This window comes from Lepus europaeus, chromosome 10, assembly GCF_033115175.1.
Source record: "Lepus europaeus isolate LE1 chromosome 10, mLepTim1.pri, whole genome shotgun sequence".
NCBI lineage: Eukaryota > Metazoa > Chordata > Mammalia > Lagomorpha > Leporidae > Lepus > Lepus europaeus.
Genome location: NC_084836.1, coordinates 44,599,891 through 44,620,209, shown reverse-complemented (window position 1 = coordinate 44,620,209; position 20,319 = coordinate 44,599,891). Strand labels below are relative to the sequence as shown.

General features: G+C 38.3%; 1 protein-coding gene across 6 annotated transcripts in view; it reads right to left on the bottom strand.

The window, feature by feature from the left end:
- The window catches only part of OSBPL8 (oxysterol binding protein like 8), a 210,840-nt gene that overhangs the window by 43,285 nt on the left and 147,236 nt on the right, over positions 1-20,319 (bottom strand). For all 6 annotated transcript variants that reach the window (XM_062203175.1, XM_062203177.1, XM_062203179.1 and 3 more), the window contains 6 exons: positions 18,439-18,509; positions 11,454-11,531; positions 7,988-8,089; positions 5,421-5,624; positions 3,046-3,130; positions 1,384-1,555 (listed from right to left, as the gene is read on the bottom strand). In XM_062203175.1, the coding sequence (XP_062059159.1) occupies positions 1,384-1,555; positions 3,046-3,130; positions 5,421-5,624; positions 7,988-8,089; positions 11,454-11,531; positions 18,439-18,509 (712 nt within the window). The remainder of the gene's footprint in view (positions 1-1,383; positions 1,556-3,045; positions 3,131-5,420; positions 5,625-7,987; positions 8,090-11,453; positions 11,532-18,438; positions 18,510-20,319) is intronic.

The following is a 20,319-nucleotide window of genomic DNA, read 5'->3' as shown; positions in this document are numbered from 1 at the left end:
TATCTATAATCTCAAGTTGATAAATTCTGTTTTACTCACACCATTCTTTCTGAAAGCTATTAAAGTAAACAGTTTGTGCAAAAGGAGAAAAATCTTGAGTCCTAACAGTTACTCATTCCTATCAGTTATCTTCTGAATCCCACTCTCATTCAGGCTCCAGTTACTCAGGATTAAGATAAAACCTCCAGACTGCAGGTCTACAAAAAATGAATATAAAAGGTCAGTTAATGGAGGCTTCTATGAAAAAAAAAAAAATCAGTGTTTGGCTTAGATTAAAATGAGGAGGAGAGCAATTTAACTTTAAGAAGAGCAATCTCCATTTTGATGACAATACGCAGCTATAGGACAGAAGTTGAGTGGAGGAAGGAAGAATGGAAGTATGATGATGTCTTTTTTTTCCTACAAAACCAGAAAAACAAAAACAAAACAAAACAAAAAAACCCTGAACCTGAACAAGTCTCTTTGCACTGCTGCCCATTTTCCCTTGACAAAGTCTTTTTTTTTTTCGTTATAAACAAAAATACATGCCTCTGAGAATAAAACCAAACATAGGATACAATTCCATGTTAAAATATTTATAATATAAAATAGTTCCACAAATACCAGGTCGAGTAAGCCAGAGCTATGACAAAAAAAAGTGCTACAGAACAGCGATAGAAAGACAGATCACATGTCACTGTAATTAGGCAGGAAATGCTTCATATATGATGTAATATTTGAAACTTATCTTGAAAAATACATTGGGTTATGACAGGAGGAAAGAGGAAGAACAGAAATCATTCTTCCTAGAAGGAACACCATATGCAAAAACAAAATGGTTAGTTAGTGGGGTTGTATGTGGGAACAGTAAAGTAATTCACATTGGTTAGAATCAAGGAAATAAAATTTCTACATCTGACTATAGCAGCTAAGCAAATTTTTAAAAACCATTTATTTATGTATTAAAAAGCAGAATTACAGAGAGAGAAAGATCTTCCAACTGCTAGTTCATTCCCCAAATGGCCATAATGGATGGGGCTGGGCCAGGCTAAACAGAAGCCAGAAGCTTCATCCAGGTGTCCCATGTGGGTAGCAGGGGCCCAAGTACTAGGGTCATTCTCCATTGCTTTCCTTGGCACATTAGCAGGGAGCAGGGTCGAAGCGCAGTAGGTCAGACATGAATCAGCACACAAACGGAATGCCAGTGTTGCGGGGGGTAGCTTAACCTGCTGTGCCACAATGCCAGCCTCTAAATAAATTTTAAACTATATCTTAGACTACATGATGGGAATATAGGAAAATTTCACTCCTAGTTACACTACTAAAATTCTAGGCCTTTCAACTAATCCAGTGAACAATACGGTCTCTGAAATCATAACCAATTTAGTGGCAGTATCTACTTACTGGAAGTTGTCACCACTATGGAGATTGTTAGCACGTAATAAGCCATACAACGTCACGTGTGTGCTATCTGATGAAATGCTCAGGTCATGTTCCTTTCCTTCCCTGATCATTGTACGTTTAAGAAGACTAGAACATTTCAAAGCCAATTCCAAAGCATCCATCCAGCACCTTCCTAGAACACAGATTCAAAGTAGTATATTAAACTATGAAACCAGCACCCATCTTAATTATGTTATCATCAAACATATCATTATTTTTTCAAGAAATATGTAATACAAAATTAACTTGAACATAAATTATTTCCAGGATTTCTTAAGGCAACTTTTCCAGTTTGAAAAATACTTTTTATTTTTTTTTTTATTTTTTTTTATTTTTTTTATATATTTTTGACAGGCAGAGTGGACAGTGAGAGAGAGACAGAGAGAAAGGTCTTCCTTTTTGCCGTTGGTTCACCCTCCAATGGCCGCCGCGGTAGCGCGCTGCGGCCGGAGCACCGCGCTGATCCGATGGCAGGAGCCAGGTGCTTCTCCTGGTCTCCCATGGGGTGCAGGGCCCAAGGACTTGGGCCATCCTCCACTGCACTCCCTGGCCACAGCAGAGAGCTGGCCTGGAAGAGGGGCAACCGGGACAGGATCGGTGCCCCGACCGGGACTAGAACCCGGTGTGCCGGCGCCGCAAGGCGGAGGATTAGCCTGTTGAGCCACGGCGCCGGCCCGAAAAATACTTTTTAAATACTAAGCACTTAGATACCACTTACAAGTGAATAGTATACAGCATGTTTTAAAAGTATAATGAATATAATATAAATGTACTTTATTTTTCAAACCTTAGAATGCTAAAATGTAGCACAATATGAAGGTACCAAACAAGGTACACAAAACATCCCAGATGGGATATATCTCTAGTATAAACAAACCATTGGAAAAACATTTTGTTGTTGATATGTCTATCTCCAGGCTTAGCATCCATTCTACTTACAAGTATGAAAGTTTTTAAGTCAGGAAAATGTCTGCATAGTAGTATCATTAACTGCCATATTAGTTAAGAGAAACATTAATAGCTTTACTTTTTAAATAAAAAATATAAACCTATATTAACAAAAAAGTTCATATATATTTGTTAAGTGTTCTTAAAATTGATGTGTTTCAAGATCTGCTGGAAATATCAACCAAGTAGAACATTTTCATATTGAAAGCTCATATATTTTAATTTAAAAAAATCATCTAATGTGTTGTACTATGTGAATTAACGGTATAACTAGTACTCAAACAGTACTTTATACTTTGTGTTTCTGTGTGGGTGTAGACTGTTGAAATCTTTACTTAGTATACTAAATTGATCTTTGTATATAAAGATAATTGAAAATGAATCTTGATGTGAATGGGATGGGAGAGGGAGCGGGAGATGGGAGGGTTGCACGTGGAAGGGAGGTTATGGGGGGAAAAGTCGCTATAATCCAAAAGTTGTACTTCGGAAATTTATATTTATTAAATAAAAGTTAAAAACTAATGTGAATATTTTAAACAACTTAAGACCATAATGCTTCTGTTGCAAATGCCATACCTAAAACAGATCTTCCCCAAGGAGAACACATAGAAGTATACAAAATAGTCTCTTAAAAAAATAAAGACCAAAATCCAATTCGCCAAAAACTGTATTTACCATCTGACTCTGAAGTAGCTCGGATAATCAAATAACTGCTAGGTAAGGGCTGAGTAATGGACCCAACTGCTTCACCTTTTGGACCCTGCATAACAAAATAAAATAAATGGTGTAGAGTAAGTACTGTGAAAGCTCAACTTTATATTATCCACTATTATCTGTAACAATCTAAATCAGGCATGAATTACAACTTACAAGCAAACAAGCTTTAATTTCACCCTTCTTTAGGATGCAGATGGGAAGCACCAAGGAAAGTACTCTTTTCCATCAAATGCAGTTCATTAACAGAAAATGATAGTTAGGATCACTAAAATCTTATTTCTATTTATTGCCAATATATTAAATGGAACCTAAAATTTACCATACTGAGCCAAATTTTAATTTAGCAGATAATTCCCATCCTATAGATATTATTAGATAAGAAACACTAAATTTCTCAAAATCTAAACAAAACAATTAGAGGTATAATTCATAGGAAAAAGAGAAATAAATTTTGACTGGGTCTAGGGTAAAATAAATCTCTATTTTATAACCAATGGTACATTCATTTGTATTTAAGGCCAATTATACAAGTTAATTTTATTTTTCAAGAAACGAGAAAGGAAATTCTGTTGTTGGCCAGAGTTTTTTTCAGAAGTATACAACAAAAACAATAATTACTAAGGCTAAACGTAGATAGATGGACACAGTTCTAATCCGGAAAGAAAACTAACCATTTAATTTACAGTGTAACTGTGAAAGAACAGCAAAAGTTTTAAAGCTGTTTCTCATTAAGAATTCTTTTAGGTTATAAAAATAGATTTCAAAAAGCATTAACATTATAGATTTAAGACTCTTCTAAGGTATGTATGTATATTGCCTCTTGAAGCAATACTAGCATGGAAAAAAAATCCAAGCATTTTCAGTCAGACCAAATCTGTGTTCAGTGCTTTTCCTTTTTCTTTTTTTTAAACACTCCCATCTGGGAAACAGGCATCTTTTATTTATTTAATTTAATTTATTTAGAGATTCACTTATCTATTTGAGAGGTAGAGTTACAGAGAGGGAAAGACAGAGAGAAAGGTCTTCCATCCTTTGGTTCACTCCCCAAACGGCTACAACGGCTGGAGCTGAGACGAACCAAAGCCAGAAGCCAGGAGCCTCTTCCAGGTCTCCCACGTGGGCACAAGGGCCCAAGCACTTGGGCCATCCTCCACTGATTTCCCTGGCCACAAGCAAAGCACTCGATCAGAAGAGGAGCAGTTGGGACACAAACCAGCACCCCTATGGGATGCTGGCACCTCAGATGGAGGCCTAACCTACCATGCCACAGAGCCAGCCCCAGATGGTTTTCCTTAAAGGAGGATTTTTAAACTATTCATAGGCAATTGACCTTCCTAGAAACTAATGATTACTCTATAAGACTATAAACTAGGCTCACTGATTAATTTAGTATGCAATGCACACCTACTGTTTGTAGAAGTCCTTGATAATTAATTAAATAAACATTTCAACTTTTCTGTTTTTATGGCAGAGGAGTGATCACAGTAGTGCTTTTCAGTTACAAAAGCATTAGAGCTCCATCTCTAAGGAAAGTTGCCTCTTAAGAGTAGTAAATATTAGCACTGCTTCTGCTTAGAGGCATCTCATCACACATTTGCATCACTACAGGAAAGACCACAAAAATAAGATGCAGTTTTTGTTCTAGCAGATCTTCCCACTTTGATAGAGAAAAAAACACAGTATACACAACACTATGCTAAAAAGCAAACTTAGGAGTTACAAATTGAAAAAACATAGTACAAACTGAATCCCCACGAATAAAAGAGATAAGTTGCAATATAAATTTGGGGAATATTTTCTTGAGAATTTACTAAGTTAGATATTAAAGGCAAACAAAGCCTTTTGGTGCACATTTCTTTTATTTATTTATTTATTTATTTGAGATTATTTATTTATTTATTTGAGAGGTAGAGTTACAGACAGTGAGAAGGAGAGACGAGAAAGGTCTTCCTTCTGATGGTTCACTCCCCAAATGGCCGCAATGGAAGCCAGGAGCCAGGTGCTTCCTCCTGGTCTCCCACGTGGATGCAGGGGCCCAAGCACTTGGGCCATCTTCTACTGCTTTCCCAGGCCCCAGCAGAGAGCTGGATTGGAAGAGGAGCAGCTGGGACTAGAACCGGTGCCCATATGGGATGCCGGCGCCAGGCGGAGGATTAATCTGGCACCGGCCCCGGTGCACACTTCATTGTTGGTAGAGGCAGAAAGGGAAATGACGTGCTTGAAAGCAGAAACAAAGATCTGGCAGCAGACAGATATCACATCATTGATTTATCTCCATGCTACTCATGGATGAGCATCTTAACACTTTTTCCTGTATGCCAGTGTTTACATACCTTCACTGCCCAAATAGATTGCTCCAAAGGATGGAAAAGTTTGAAACAAAAGCCATCCTTTTTCGATGGGCGCTCGATGATTTCACAGGCACTCAGAAGGACTGTTCCTACCCACTGACCATTTTTTTGGGTTTTATATATCAGGAGCACTCCAGGTTTCAACACACACCACAACTTGGTCCAGCTCTTTAGCGTACCACGAATCTACGAACAATAAGTTTACACAGAAAAGATCTTATTTTTTTCTTTTCTTTCTACTCTGCAAGATACAAATAGAATAATGGTAAACTGGATGTTTTAATCTAGAATTTCCATAACATATACACTTTAGATGTAATGTATCCTTTTTTCAAAACCTGCTACATGAGAAGCACTGCAAACAGACTTGAAAAGAATGACACAGCTTCTGCTTCCAAGGAACTTTAAATTTTAGGGGAAGACGAGGACAACAGTTACAAAATATTATATTGTCACAAAGTTTTCCTAGCCTCCTGACCAGACCCAGGGTCATTAAAATATACCTTCCTGCACTGACTAAGATTCTTCTTTTTGTAATATTAATGACAGCAACAATTTTATTTGTGCTACTACAAGATTATTCTGCCTTTGACAATTTTTTCTCCTCACCACTCTAGCAACAATGCTGAAAACACTGGTAATCCACAGGAGACACTCTTTAAATATTTAGTGAGTGGTCAGAAGAGAAAAGAACCTTTTTGTAGCTCCTAAAATTACCTTGTTTAGAAAATCACATAAAACGTGCCATACAAAGTTCTTGGAGGAAATTTTCAAGTACAAGTTACATGAACCTCATTGTCATAAAGTATTCTTTTTTTTTTTTTTTTTTTTTGACAGGCAGAGTGGACAGTGAGAGAGAGACAGGGAGAAAGGTCTTCCTTTTGCCGTTGGTTCACCCTCCAATGGCCGCCGCGGTAGCGCGCTGCGGCCGGAGCACCGCGCTGATCCGAAGCCAGGAGCCAGGTGCTTCTCCTGGTCTCCCATGGGGTGCAGGGCCCAAGGACTTGGGCCATCCTCCACTGCACTCCCTGGCCACAGCAGAGAGCTGACCTGGAAGAGGGGTAACCGGGACAGGATCAGTGCCCCGACCGGGACTAGAACCCGGTGCCGGCACCGCAAGGCGGAGGATTAGCCTAGTGAGCCGCGGCGCCGGCCATAAAGTATTCTTCATTGTCAGGTTTAATGATTCTTTTAATAAGTTTACACTAGCTTCTGCTATTAATTTATATTTCTGTAACATATCAAAATAATTTCTAAGAAACTGATTGAATTCACAATATCCAAAAAGATGCTAATAAAAGATTAAGTTAAAAATAGGAATTATCTTCACTTTTATCTACTGTAAAACATTCATTCTTTCAAAGTACTTACATCAATTATGAAATAAATATAGGGCTCCCAAAATAGGCATACCATAGTCTCTGCAAATAAGAAAAATTCAGGAAGGGAGAATCTCGAGCAGACTTAAAGAAAAGAGAAAATCTTAAAAAAAATCCATGTGTAAATGTAGAAGAGATGGTAAGACGAGGAAAGTGAAAGGAAGAGAGTTACCCTGAGCTAACATTCTGGATCCTGGTGATGTTGACAGTAGAACATGGAAGGAAATGATCAAAAGGGCGGTAAAGTTTGGAAACTTGGCCAGGACTTTTGGAGGGTAGGTTTGACCCTGAAAAACTCAAGTGAGAGCTGGAATGAATACATTTCTAAGTATAGCCAGAGTAAGCCAGAAGGGTGTTTTCAGCACAAGATCGAATACATTCACATCATTTGAATCATCAGGGAAACGATCACATTCTTACTTCAGCCACAGCACTTCTAGGACAGATCTTAGAATGATTATTTCATTAGCGATCTTATCACCTTTTGACGTAGAAAGCTTTGGGGGCTGGGGTGATTCTCGGGAAATGGCAGGTACTAAAACTTTCTGGAAGTAAGAGTCTTATAAGATTACTTTTAAAACTAGGATTAGCCTGGAAGATTCCTACCAGCTATCCTTCAGATAAGATTGAGCAAGAAGATAGAGTGACTGGGATGAGGGAAAAGGAAATAAAAATAACCAAAGGCCAAAATAATGGAGATTGGAAATAGCAATATGTGTGTTTGTCAGATAATTAATTTTGAATTATAACTTTTTTGTCAGATAATTAAGTTTTTGGATAATAACATTTTTGGATTATAACTTTTCTATTTGTCTCATCTCATCTCAATAATATACCAAGTACACAATAATACTAAATCATAATTTGAATAGCAATAAAATATTTTTATTATATACTGTATTAGACAATATGATATCACACAAACAAAAATCCTTTTTAAAAGAAATACTCTCCATATTTGATGCTGCTTTAAGAGAGACGTAAGATTCTTTTCTGCTGTTACGATTGGAACATAGAACCTCTGGAATATAATTCATAGCTTCTTTGCCTGTGAAAAACCATCAACCCAGAAGTCATTTTTGTCTTGTGGGCCTATAGGTGTACTTTGGCTTGTCCATTCCAGTAGATAAATATCCGGCAACCTGAATTCAAGATACAGTACATACTGACCTTCAGCCAATCAGCCATAACAATAACAGAAGGATCTGTGATTGTACTGAGCAACTCCTTTGTGGCTCTTTTCTTTTCTTCTCGGTAATTTTTCTTTTGTACCTATTTTGTAGAAATAATAGAATTAAAAATTCAATAGAAATGAGCGATTTCTTTCCCATTTTTTAGGCCTAGAGAATGCAGAGTATAAAATTCCAAGCCTTGGGGGCCAGCATTATGGCACAGTGGGTTAAGCCCCCATTTACAAAGCCAGCAACCCATATCAGAGTGGTGGAGTCTTGGCTACTCAGCTTCTGATCCAGTTTCCTGCTAATGTGCCTGGGAAAGCAGCAGAAGATGGCTCTAGTATTTAGGCACCTGCCACTGACGTGGGAGACCAGGATGCAGTTCTCAGCTGTTAGCTGTGGCCTGGCTATTTCTACCATTTCTGGAATGAACCAGAAGATGGAAGAGCTCTATGTCTCTGTCTCTCTCTGTTGCTCTGCCTTTCAAATGAATGAATCAATGAATGAATCTTAAATCTTTAAAAAATAAAATTCTTTTTTAAAAAAGATTTATTCATTAGTTGAAAGGCAGAGTTAGGGAGAAAAAGACACAGGAAGAGACAGAGAGAGAAACCTTCCATCTGCTGCTGCACTCTCCAAATGATTCTAACGGCGAGAGCTGGGTGGTCCCAAGTCAGGAGCCAGGAGCTTCTTCTGGATCTCTCACTAGGATGCAGAGGCCCAAGCATGTGGGCCATCTTCCACTGGTTTCCCAGGTGCATTAGCAGGGAGCTGGACTGGACATGCAGCATCCAGGACTCACAACCAGCACTCATATGGGACGTCAGCACTGCAGGCAGAGGCTTTACCCACGATGCCACAGCGCCAGCTCCTAAAAAATAAAATTTTAAACATATTTAGAATTCTAGCATCTTCGGATTAAAAAAAAGACTAATTTGTTTTATAGCTGGGAGCAATTTTTAGACAAGAAAGGCTAGTTTTTCTGAATAAGTGCACTTCTCTGTATCATTTGAAATAATTTTACCTCTTTTTAATTACATAATAATACAGGAATATAATCTCATAGTAAAAATTTCAAACCATAAAACCTGAAAGCCCCCCCCCCCAAATTCTTTATATGAAGTCAGCATCACTTTAATTCCTAACCCCAAAAAAGATACAACAGAGAATGAGAATTACAGGCCAATTTTCCTGATGAACACAGATGCGAAAATCCTCAAAAAAAATTCTAGCCAATCAAACCCAACCCTTCAGAAAGATCATTCATCAAGTGTCATTTATCTGTGGTATGCAGGGATGGTTCAACATTCACAAATCAATGAATGGGATATATCACATTAACATATTGTAGAACAAAAACCATATGATTATCTCAGAAGATGCAGAGCAAATTGTGAGTAGAAGGAACATTCCTCGACACAATCAAGGCAATTTATGACAAACTCCTGGCCAGCATCCTATTAAATGGGGGAAAGTTGGAAGCATTTCCACTGATATCTGGAACCAGACAAGGATGCTCACTGTCACCGTTATTATTCAATATAGTCCTGGAAGTTTTAGCCAGAATCATTAGGTAAGAAAAAGAAAATAAAGGGAAACAAATTGAGAAGGAGGAAGTCAAACTGTCTCTATTTGCAGATGACACGATTCTATACATAGAAGGGCTCCAAAAGACTACACTGAAAGACTACTGGAACTCAGACATGAGTTTGGTAAGGTTTTGGCAGGATATAAAATCAATGCATAAAAATCAACAGCCTTTATATTCACAGACAATGCCATGGCTGAGAAAGAACTTCTAAGATCAATCCCATTCACAATAGCTACAAAAAAAATCAAATATCTTGGAATAAATTTAACCAAGGATGACAAAGATCTCTATGATGAGAATTACAAAACATTAAAGAAAGAAATAGAGGCCGGCGCCGCGGCTCACTAGGCTAATCCTCTGCCTTACGGCGCCAACACACCGGGTTCTAGTCTCGGTCGGGGCACTGGATTCTGTCCCAGTTGCCCCTCTTCCAGGCCAGCTCTCTGCTGTGGCCAGGGAGTGCAGTGGAGGATGGCCCAACTGCTTGGGCCCTGCACCCCTTGGGAGACCAGGAGAAGCACCTGGCTCCTGCCATCAGATCAGCGTGGTGTGCCGGCTGCAGCACGCCAGCCGTGGCGGCTGTTGGAGGGTGAACCAACGGCAAAGGAAGACCTTTCTGTCTGTTTCTCTCTCACTGTCCACTCTGCCTGTCAAAAAAAAAAAAAAAAAAAGAAAAAAGAAAAAAAGAAAGAAATAGAAGAAGATACAAAAAAATGGAAAACTCTCCCATGTTCATGGATTGGAAGAATCAAAATCATCAAAATGTCCATACTACTGAAAGCAATTCAGAGATTCAATGCTATACCAAGCAAACTATCAAGGACATTCTTCTCAGATAAAAAAAAAATGATGCTGAAATTCATATGAAAACACAAGAGACCCTAAATAGCTAAAGCAATCTTATAAAACAAAAACAAAGCCAGAGGCATCACAACACCAGATTTCAAGATATACCTACAGGGCAGTTATAATCAAAAAAGCCTGGTACTGGCACAAAAGCAAATGCATAGGCCAATGGAACAGAAATCAATCCAAGCATCTACAACAAACTTATCTTTGATAAAGGAGCTAAAACCAATCCTTGGAGCAAGGACAGTCTCTTCAACAAATGGTGCTGGGGAAAACTGGATTTCCATATGCAGAAGTATGAAGCCAAAATTGACAAATGGGATTACATCAAATTGAGAAGCTTCTGCATTTCAAAAGAAATAGCAAAGTGCAGAGGAAACCAACAGAATAGGAGAAATTATTTGCAAACTAAACAACTAATCAAGGATTAATAACCAGAATATATAAAGAGATCAAGAAACTCCACAACAACAAAACAAACAACAGAGTTAAGAAATGGGCAAAGGACTTAAACGAACATTGTTCAAAAGAGGAAATCCAAATGGCCAACAGACACAGGAAAAATACTCAGGATCCCTAGCCATCAGGAAAATGCAAATAAATAAAATATTTAAAAACAAAACAAAATGCATACACACACACACACTTGTGGGACAAATTAAGCCCATGACTCAGCTACTGGTAATTTCAGTGTGCAACAGAATTTCCCATCACCTGTTTTACAACACATTTCTATGCTTGCTAGCCTGGTATAGCTGTGGAGACAGCAAATCCTCAGCCCCTGAGGGGTCAGGATAGGCCTACAACAGCCTGCCCTGGGGCAGTTACCAAGTAGCCTGATTAGGTGACTCTACTGCATCCTACAAATATTAATACTTTCTCTGTGTGCCTGTCCACCTGTCTCTCTGAAATTTTCTTCCTTCTTTAGGAACATACATATATGTTTATAGTTAGTCTACTTTGAAAGGCACATGAAAAGCACAATGTAAGTAACTTTATAGAAATAACTGTAAAAACTAACCTTAAGAGATTCTTTTTTTGTGAGTTTGCTTGAAGTTGAATTGTCCTTCTCTGAGCCATTATAAAGTTTAGATTCAGACTGAAATCACACAGAAATGAACAGAAGAGAAATAATAATTAGTCTTCACTTGTTCTTTACATGCCATATAGAAATTAATGTTAAAGTTATATTTGTGACATTGCTATAATTTAAGGAAATGTACACTTTCAAATATTGATTTTTTTCTCCTACATGTCAAGCCTTCAAATACACAAAGTAAAAATTAATCAATAAATTAATAAATCAATAAATTAATCTAGAATGTGAAAAATAAGATCATCTATAAATTATTACATTTTTCAGAGTGTTTCTAAGAACATATATAATTATTTTGTTATTCTTACACAAAAGTAGCCAAAGTAGTGTTTTTTAAACAGTTTAAATATTCTAAATAAGAAACCAAACCCTGTAGATTCTAGTAGATTGTTGCAAACAAAGCCAAGTTGTTATACCTCTGTCAATGGGAAGAAATATACATACCTTCACAAACTAGTATTTAACCATCCTACCTAATTTGCACAGTGTTTACACATCAATATTCCTGTCATTTATTTTCTATCAACCCAGTACACTTAAATTGTTGTTGCTAATATCTTTTTTTTTTTTTTTTTTTTTTTTGACAGGCAGAGTGGATAGTGAGAGAGAGAGAGACAGGGAGAAAGGTCTTCCTTTTTGCCGTTGGTTCACCCTCCAATGGCCGCTGCGGCTGGCGCATTGCGCTGATCCGAAGCCAGGAGCCAGGTGCTTCTCCCGGTCTCCCATGCGGGTGCAGGGCCCAAGCACTTGGGCCATCCTCCACTGCCTTCCCGGGCCACAGCAGAGAGCTGGCCTGGAAGAAGGGCAACCGGGATAGAATCCGACACCCCAACCGGGACTAGAACCCGGTGTGCCGGCGCCGCAAGGCGGAGGATTAGCCTGTTAAGCCACAGCGCCGGCCCGCTAACGTTTTATACTTGCTCCTGACTTCTCAGTTTATGCTTCGTATTTTTATTTAATCTTCATAAGAACCTTGAGAGTTGGTCCCAACAGGTGGTTTTCCCCTCCATTTTACAAATCATGAAAGGGGGATTCAGGGAGAATAATCATTAATATAGCGGGGATCAGAACCTGGGTCTTTTTTTCAGGTGACACACTGTATATCATTGATGAGTAAACATGCTGTCTGCCTTCACAGACTTTTTTTTTTTTTAAAAAAAAAAGATTTATTTTGCTTGAAAGACAGAGTTACAGAGAGAGAGAGGGCAAGACAGGGAGAAATCTTTCATCTGCTGATTCACACCCCAAATGGCCACAATGGCTGGGGCTGGGCCAGGCCGAAGCCAGGATCCAAGAACTTCATATCTGGGTCTCCCATGTGGGTTCAGGGGCCCATGAAACTTCTAACTCAGTGCTTATTGAAAGAGATCATATTATGTTCCCAGAGTAGAAGCGCACAAAACTAAATGCTGTTTTCTGTATATCTTTTAACAAGAAAATTAAACATATTACTTTACTTCCCTAAGATTTTCATTGTTATCCATTGTTAGACAAAGGAGAAGATAAAGTTCTCAGCAATACTCCCAGTGCCAATAAAGTATAAGGGACTTGATCCAAATAATGACTTCCAAGTGTTGAATGACCAGTTCTATGTAATATCACCAGATGTAAGCAATGATAAAAAACCTTTGGATATATACTCCCTCACTCAATTTTAAGATCCATCAGGGTTTGGGCCAGTGTTGTGGCATAATTGGTTAAGCTGCCACCTGCGATGCTGGGATCCCATGTAGGCACCAGTTCAACTCCCAGCTCCAGTTCTGATATAGCTCCATGCTAATGCATCAGGGAGAGCAGTGGAAGATGGCTCAAGTACTTGGACCCCTGAACCCATGTGGGAGACCTAGATGAAGTTCTTGGATCCTGGCTTCGGCCTGGCCCAGCCCCAGACATTGTGGCCATTTGGGGAGTGAATCAGCAGATGGAAGATTTCTCTCTGTCTCTCCCTCTCTCTCTGTAACTCTGCCTTTCAAGCAAAATAAATAAATCTTTTTTTTTTTTTTAAAGTCTATGAAGGCAGACAGCATATGTTTATTCATCAATGATACACAATGTGTCACCTGAAAAAAAAGACCCAAGAAATATCTGAATAATATGAATTAATTCATAATATTAATAATCCATAATATTAAAAATAATATGAATTAATAAAGTAAAAAATGAAACTGACACTTGCAGTTCATTTCACTCATCTCTTCAAAAAAAAAAAACCTCTCTGCATTGGTATGAAATACCAATTTAATGATGATAGTAACTGGCTGAACTGGAAGGGAACCACAATAACTCTCAACATACAAGGTGGGGATCAACCTAGTTAAATCTTAGTTAAAGTTATTCCTTTTAGATCTTGCCTTTTAACATCACTCTGCTTAGTACCATGATGATGGCATAAATATAACCAAAATAATCCTACAAAACTCCTCAAGCCAAACAAGTCTCTGTATTCTCTTGACCCTGGGAATGCAAAGGTGGCACAATTATAATCAGAGCATGTTTAAAATGACCAGGAGTCTATTACCCACAACTTAGTAGGAAACTGTTTATTTTAATATACTTTTAGATACTTTTAAATGAAGAATATTAATAGTATTTGCTTATAATTTAATAAAAGTTCACTGCTGCTTACTATTTATCAAGTACCATATTAAATACCTTTATGTATACTACATCATGTAATACTTATAGTAACCCCATAACACAGTAGTATTACCTATCCCCTTTCACTAATGAGATGAGTAGATTAAATATCTTTGCAGAATCATTCAAGCACAAGCAGTAAGCAGATGAGCTGGGATTTGGACCCTGGTCTAATTTCTAGCCTTATGTTCTTAGTCATCTTACTGTATTGTTTTCTTATCTTTTAAAACTGTTCACAAAGAATCTCAACCAGACTCAAATTTAAGACATCTTAAGAACAAGAAGAAATCTGTTTCTCCAACAATTCCAAATGACAAAAATCTGACTTGGTCATTCTTGAAAGATTTCTATACATAAGGGAACAGAGAGCAGAAGGGTGTTGTACACAAGCTTATAAATTGGAGCACATGTACCTCAAGGGATATTTGTCATATTTGCAGTTCAGTTCCGTAAAACAAACTAGTTCCACAGATTTTTTTTTTAGACATTATTTTCTAAGTTTTATGTATTGACATACCTCTTAAATGTCCCTTCCTTTTTTTTTTTTTTTTTTTTTTTTAAGATTTACTTTATTTGAAAGACGAGTTACAGAGAGAAGTAGAGACAGAGTGAGAGGTCTTCCATCCGCTGGTTCACTCCCCAGATGGCTGCAATGGCCGGAGTTGTGCCAATCCGAAGCCAGGTGCCAGGGAGCTTCCTCCGGGTCTCCCACGTGGGGGCAGGGGCCCAAGGACTGAGGCCATCTTCCATTGCTTTCTTAGGCCACAGCAGAGAGCTGGATCGAAATAGGAGCAGCCGGGACTAGAACTGGTGCCCATATGGGATGCTGGCACCTCAGGCCAGGGCTTTAACCTGCTGTGCCACAGCGCCAGCCCCAAAGTGTCCCTTCTTTCATAAACTTTGATTAGTAGCTTAATGATAACCACAGGATTTAATGTATAGAACTGCTTGCCTCTTTGTTAAATGGCCTTAGAATGTTTTGCTTTTACATTTTCCTTTTGTCTTTCTCTCTTTCTTCCCCTTTAACTACTGTCCCCTTACAGACTACATGACTTTGATATGTGATTTAATTTCTGTCAGTCTTAGATCCCTCAAATGAGACAATTACTACTAACTCACAGGGTTGTTTTGAGGTTAAATGAGATAACATGTGTACACTCATCAATTTTAGTATGAACTGCTTGAAAATAGCTTATATTTAAAAATAAAAAATTCAGGACTGGCACTGTGGCATAGTGGGTAAAGCCACTGCCTGCAGTGCCAGCATCCTATACGGGTGCTGATTCAAGACTAAGCTGCTCCACTTCTGAGCCAGCTCTCTGCTATGGTCTGGTAAAGCAGTAGAAGATGGCCCAAGTCCTTGGGTTCCTGCAGCAGTGTGGGAGACGTGAAGAAGCTCCTGGCTCCTGGCTTTGATCAGTTCAGCTCCAGCCACTGCAGCCATCTGGGGAGTAAACCAGCAGATAATCTCTCTCTGCCTCTCTGTAATGCTGCTTTTCAAATAAAAAATAAATCTTAAAAAATATTAAAAATTCCACTGCATTCTAATTGTGTCAGATCCAAGACAAATTACTGCCTTTTTGATTTTCTTGAACTACACAACTCATGTAAAATGATTGACCAGGGGCCAGCATTGTGGCATAGCAACTTAAGCTTCCACTTGTAACAATGGCATCCCATATGGGCGCTGGCTTGGGATCTGGCTGCTCCAGTTCCAATCCAGCTCCCTGCTAATGCACCTGGGAAAGCAGTGAAAGATGGCCCAAGTGCTTGGGCTCCTGCACCCATTTGGGACACATGGAGCTAGAAGCTCCAGGCTCCTAGCTTTGGCCTGTCTTAGCGGTGGCTATTGTGGCCATTTGGGGAGTGAACCAATGGACTGAAGATTCATTCCTTCTCTCTCTCTAACTCTGCCTTTCAAATAAAGAAAAAATAAATTAAAAAAAAAAATGATTGACAGGGCTCAGAAACTATCACCCCCAGAAATGGCATCTTGGCATGTGGAATGTTTGAAGCTGAAGGAAACTGAGAAAAGGTTCAGAAGTAGGAAAGCCCCTATCTGACTTTCTCCTCAAAAGAGGGCTACAAAAGAACTTTCTAACCTTCCCTTGAGGGAAGTACTCTCTCTCTACTCAAGAAAAAGGACCCAAAGACAGAGACACCAAGAAGAATTTGAACAAACAGGCCTTGCTAAATTCCTCCCAGCTTACTATTATTAAATCATATTCTCCTCTGTCTAAACAATTTCTACATGACTGAATATGCCAAAACCATAAAAATACCCAGAATAGGGTCTTCTTCTTGAACTCTAACCTTTGTCACACAGAATTTGTATTAAATCAATTCGTCAGCTTTCTTCTCTTTAATCTGTCTTTTGTTATACTGGTTTTACTCACATACGTTGCAATAGGAAAGGAAAGAAATCTTTTCTTCCCTACATGACTGAGGCATTTACATATAACATTTATATTATGTATGTGCATGCATGTATATATACATATATAAAATTATACATATACACACTATATATGTGTTCATATTATATAAATACAAAGTACTACCAAACTTCTAGCTTAAGTACTTTATACATGATAAATGAACTTTTATGTAATAGATATTTGAAAAGTGTGAATAATATTTGTGTAAAATCATAAATATAAACAAATTGTGTAATCCTCTCAATCACTCCCAAGAATAAGAACAAAAAACATATTGTTATAAGAGTATGATCCACAGCAGAGAACAGCACAGAGTTCACTGGCTTAAGAGAAAGGTTTTGCTAGAATCATTGAAGCTTGATTCCACAAACATAAAAGCTACTCCTGACACTAAACCTGACCAGACAGAACAGTCTGCAAGTTATAGAAAATCTAGTGAACTACAAACCTGTAGGGAAGCTGTACTATAGTGTTTCTCAATTTGAATATGTACTTTTTTTTTTTAAAATTTATTTGACAGATAGAGTTAGACAGTGAGAGAGAGAGACAGAGAGAAAGGTCTTCCTTCCGTTGGTTCAATCCCCAAATGGCCGCCACGGCCAGCGCTGCACCAATCCCAAGCCAGGAGCCAGGTGCCTCCTCACGGCCTCCCATGCCTCTCAAGTGCTTGGGCCATCTTCCATTGCCCTCCCGGGCCACAGCAGAGAGCTGGACTGGAAGAGGAGCAACTGGAACTAGAACTGGTGCCCATACGGGATGCTGGCACCGCAGGCGGAGGATTAACCAAGTGAGCCACGGCACCGGCCCTGAATATGTACTCTTAAAGAAAAAAATTGTCCAACAAAAGAAAAGATAGGGGAAATGGGAAGTCTAAGTGCCTGGCATGAATGGTTTATGCTTTGTATATGTGCTGGCATACTGCATTATCCTCTTCCCAGGTGTCAAAAAATTACCTTAACCGAAAATTTGAAAAAAATAATTTTTTTTTTTTTTCTTGACAGGCAGAGTGGATAGTGAGAGAGAGAGACAGAGAGAAAAGTCTTCCTTTTTACCGCTGGTTCACCCTCCAATGGCCACTGCGGCCGGCGCATCGCGCTGATCCGAAGCCAGGAGCCAGGTGCTTCTCCTGGTCTCCCATGCGGGTGCAGGGCCCAAGCACTTGGGCCATCCTCCACTGCTTTCCCGGGCCATAGCAGAGAGCTGTCCTGGAAGAGGGGCAACAGGGAAAGAATCCGGCACCCCGACCGGGACTAGAACCCGGTGTGCCGGTGCCACAAGGCGGAGGATTACCCTGTTAAGCCACGGCGCCGGACAAAAATGAAATTTTTTTAAAAAAGAAAAATAATTCTTACAAGACCTTAGAGTTATATATGAGAGTATTACAATCTGAGAAATACTGATTTAGAAACTACGTCTTATTCCAAGAAAATGTTGTTCAATTGTAGGTTGTTACTGCGAAGATCTCTGGCCTTTAATTGGTAAATATATATATTTTGACTGCCATCTGATTAAACCAAACACTCTTAAGAATTCCTATCAAACAAACATGAACACCTCTGAAGACTCAGACACTATTCTGACTACAGCTGTAGAAAACATATCAGAATCAGTATTATTCTGGAGAGAACACAAGTTACCAAGACATTGAATTTCCAAGTAAATAACAGCACTTAAATTAACCCCTGTGGTATTTTATTCTTTTCATATATACTACATGGTTTAGATATATCAATATAAAACTATCCCATAAAAGCTTGACAGAATTTCAGTGTTAGATCCCTTATCTTAAATATTAGAAAATAATGTCATATAAATGTGGTCGACAGTATGCTTACCTTGCTCTTTGACATAGAAAGTGAAGATTCATCCTTATTTTGAGAAATATCTTCCTTCCCTCTTTCAAAACCTTCAAAAATATTGACAAAATTTCAGTATTACCACTTTTGAATAGATATATGGTCACTAATGTTACCAGCAAATATATATAGGTCATTCAATTTGAAATATACATTATATTGATATGAAGCAATGCCAGAGGCCTAGACTATACACAGAGTTTTAAATCATCATAGTTTAAAGGCCATCTCTAGTATAATACTTCCTTAGAATTTATGGCTTACACAGGGAATTATTTTTTCCCTGAAACCACCAATATCAAGCTAAATATCTCTTTTCTGTGTTCCTGGAGTACTTGGCCCTTAAGAACTTTTATTCTAGTGAGCTAGTTTCCAACAAATAATTCAAACAGAACAAACCCAGTATATTTTTCACACCTCTTGTCAAACCAGAAAAAAATTCCAGAATGGGTGATGAAAGAATACTGGGGAGATAAATCTCAAATGAGAAACATACTTCAAAAAAAAAAAAAATTCCAATAACATGCTTATTGTGAGAATCAGATGAATACGTTAAGATAATAAGAATTTAACAAAGTATTCTGCACACGGGATACATTCAATTAATCTCTGTTATCACTTTCTATTGCTATATGAATTCTAAAAAAATTAGGTACAGTTGGACAAACGTGCATATATTACTGTAGTCATATAATACAATAATAAAACAAAAAATTAATATTATAAGGATACAATTAAAGCTGCTTATGCTGAGATTTGTGTGACAGGCATAACCTTGTTTTTTAAAAAATGCCTCCAAGTTTGTTTTTTAAAATTATGTATTTTTTTGGAAGTTGGGCTGAGTGAAGGGCTTTTCAGCTTAGAGCCAATAAGATCTGTGGCTCTGACCTGGGCATCCTTCGACTCCAGGGCAGGTCCATTTCCAGTGATCCAACTCTTGGCAGAGCTGCCAGGGCTCTTCACAAGCTGACTTCTGCTGAAGCCCAGGCTTACCACATTGAAAGCCACTGCAGTGGACTGGCCTGTTGGGTCTCCTTGAGGGCAGATCATTGTACAGATCAGCCATCAATAGGCCTGCCACCCATTGCTTCTGATGCCTAGCTTTCTTTTCCTCCTGGTTTGTGTTAAAGCAGACCAGAGGATGCAAGTCAAGGGAGTGCCTAAGTCCCATCTCTAATCTTTGGTGGCCTGAACTACAAGTCTATAGTCACAGGCATGTTCTGTAGTACTTTTTCCAAGGTAGACAATGCCCATGAGGAAAATTATATTCTCACTTTAAAACTTTCTTTCCCTTTGGTCTGAAAGGGAGGTTTTTTTCTACTTACTGTATACTTTGCTGATGGCGAAGTGAATCTAGCTATGAGATTATTATTTAAGTTCTTATTTTGGCTATGCTATTACAGAAAAATGTTAGCCATCTCTTTTATAAGGTCTAAAGATTAAATTGTGCATCCTACAGATTCCTGCATAATAGAATTAGTTTCCTACCTTGAGGAGAATAGAGAAATGAAAGAACAAGTTGGGCTTAGAATAGAGAAATGAGGGAGCAAGTCCTAGATCGCTTGCTGACAACAGCAATATTACATGAATACTTAGCAAACCGTTTCAACCATTAGATAACAACTTAAGAAAACATTTACCAGAAGGTCCAATGCCTTCTAGAAATTTTAAGAATCATGTATTTGAAAACACCTCTTAAATATCTAACATGGTGTAGTTTGTTTAACCAGTAAACTTAAGCACAACCATCTAAAATGTTTTTAGTTTCTTTCTACCAACAAATTTAAAACATATGATACACAGATTCAGGTCACACAAATTAAAATGTATCTTTGATCAATTTTAGCAGCTTAAATTTAT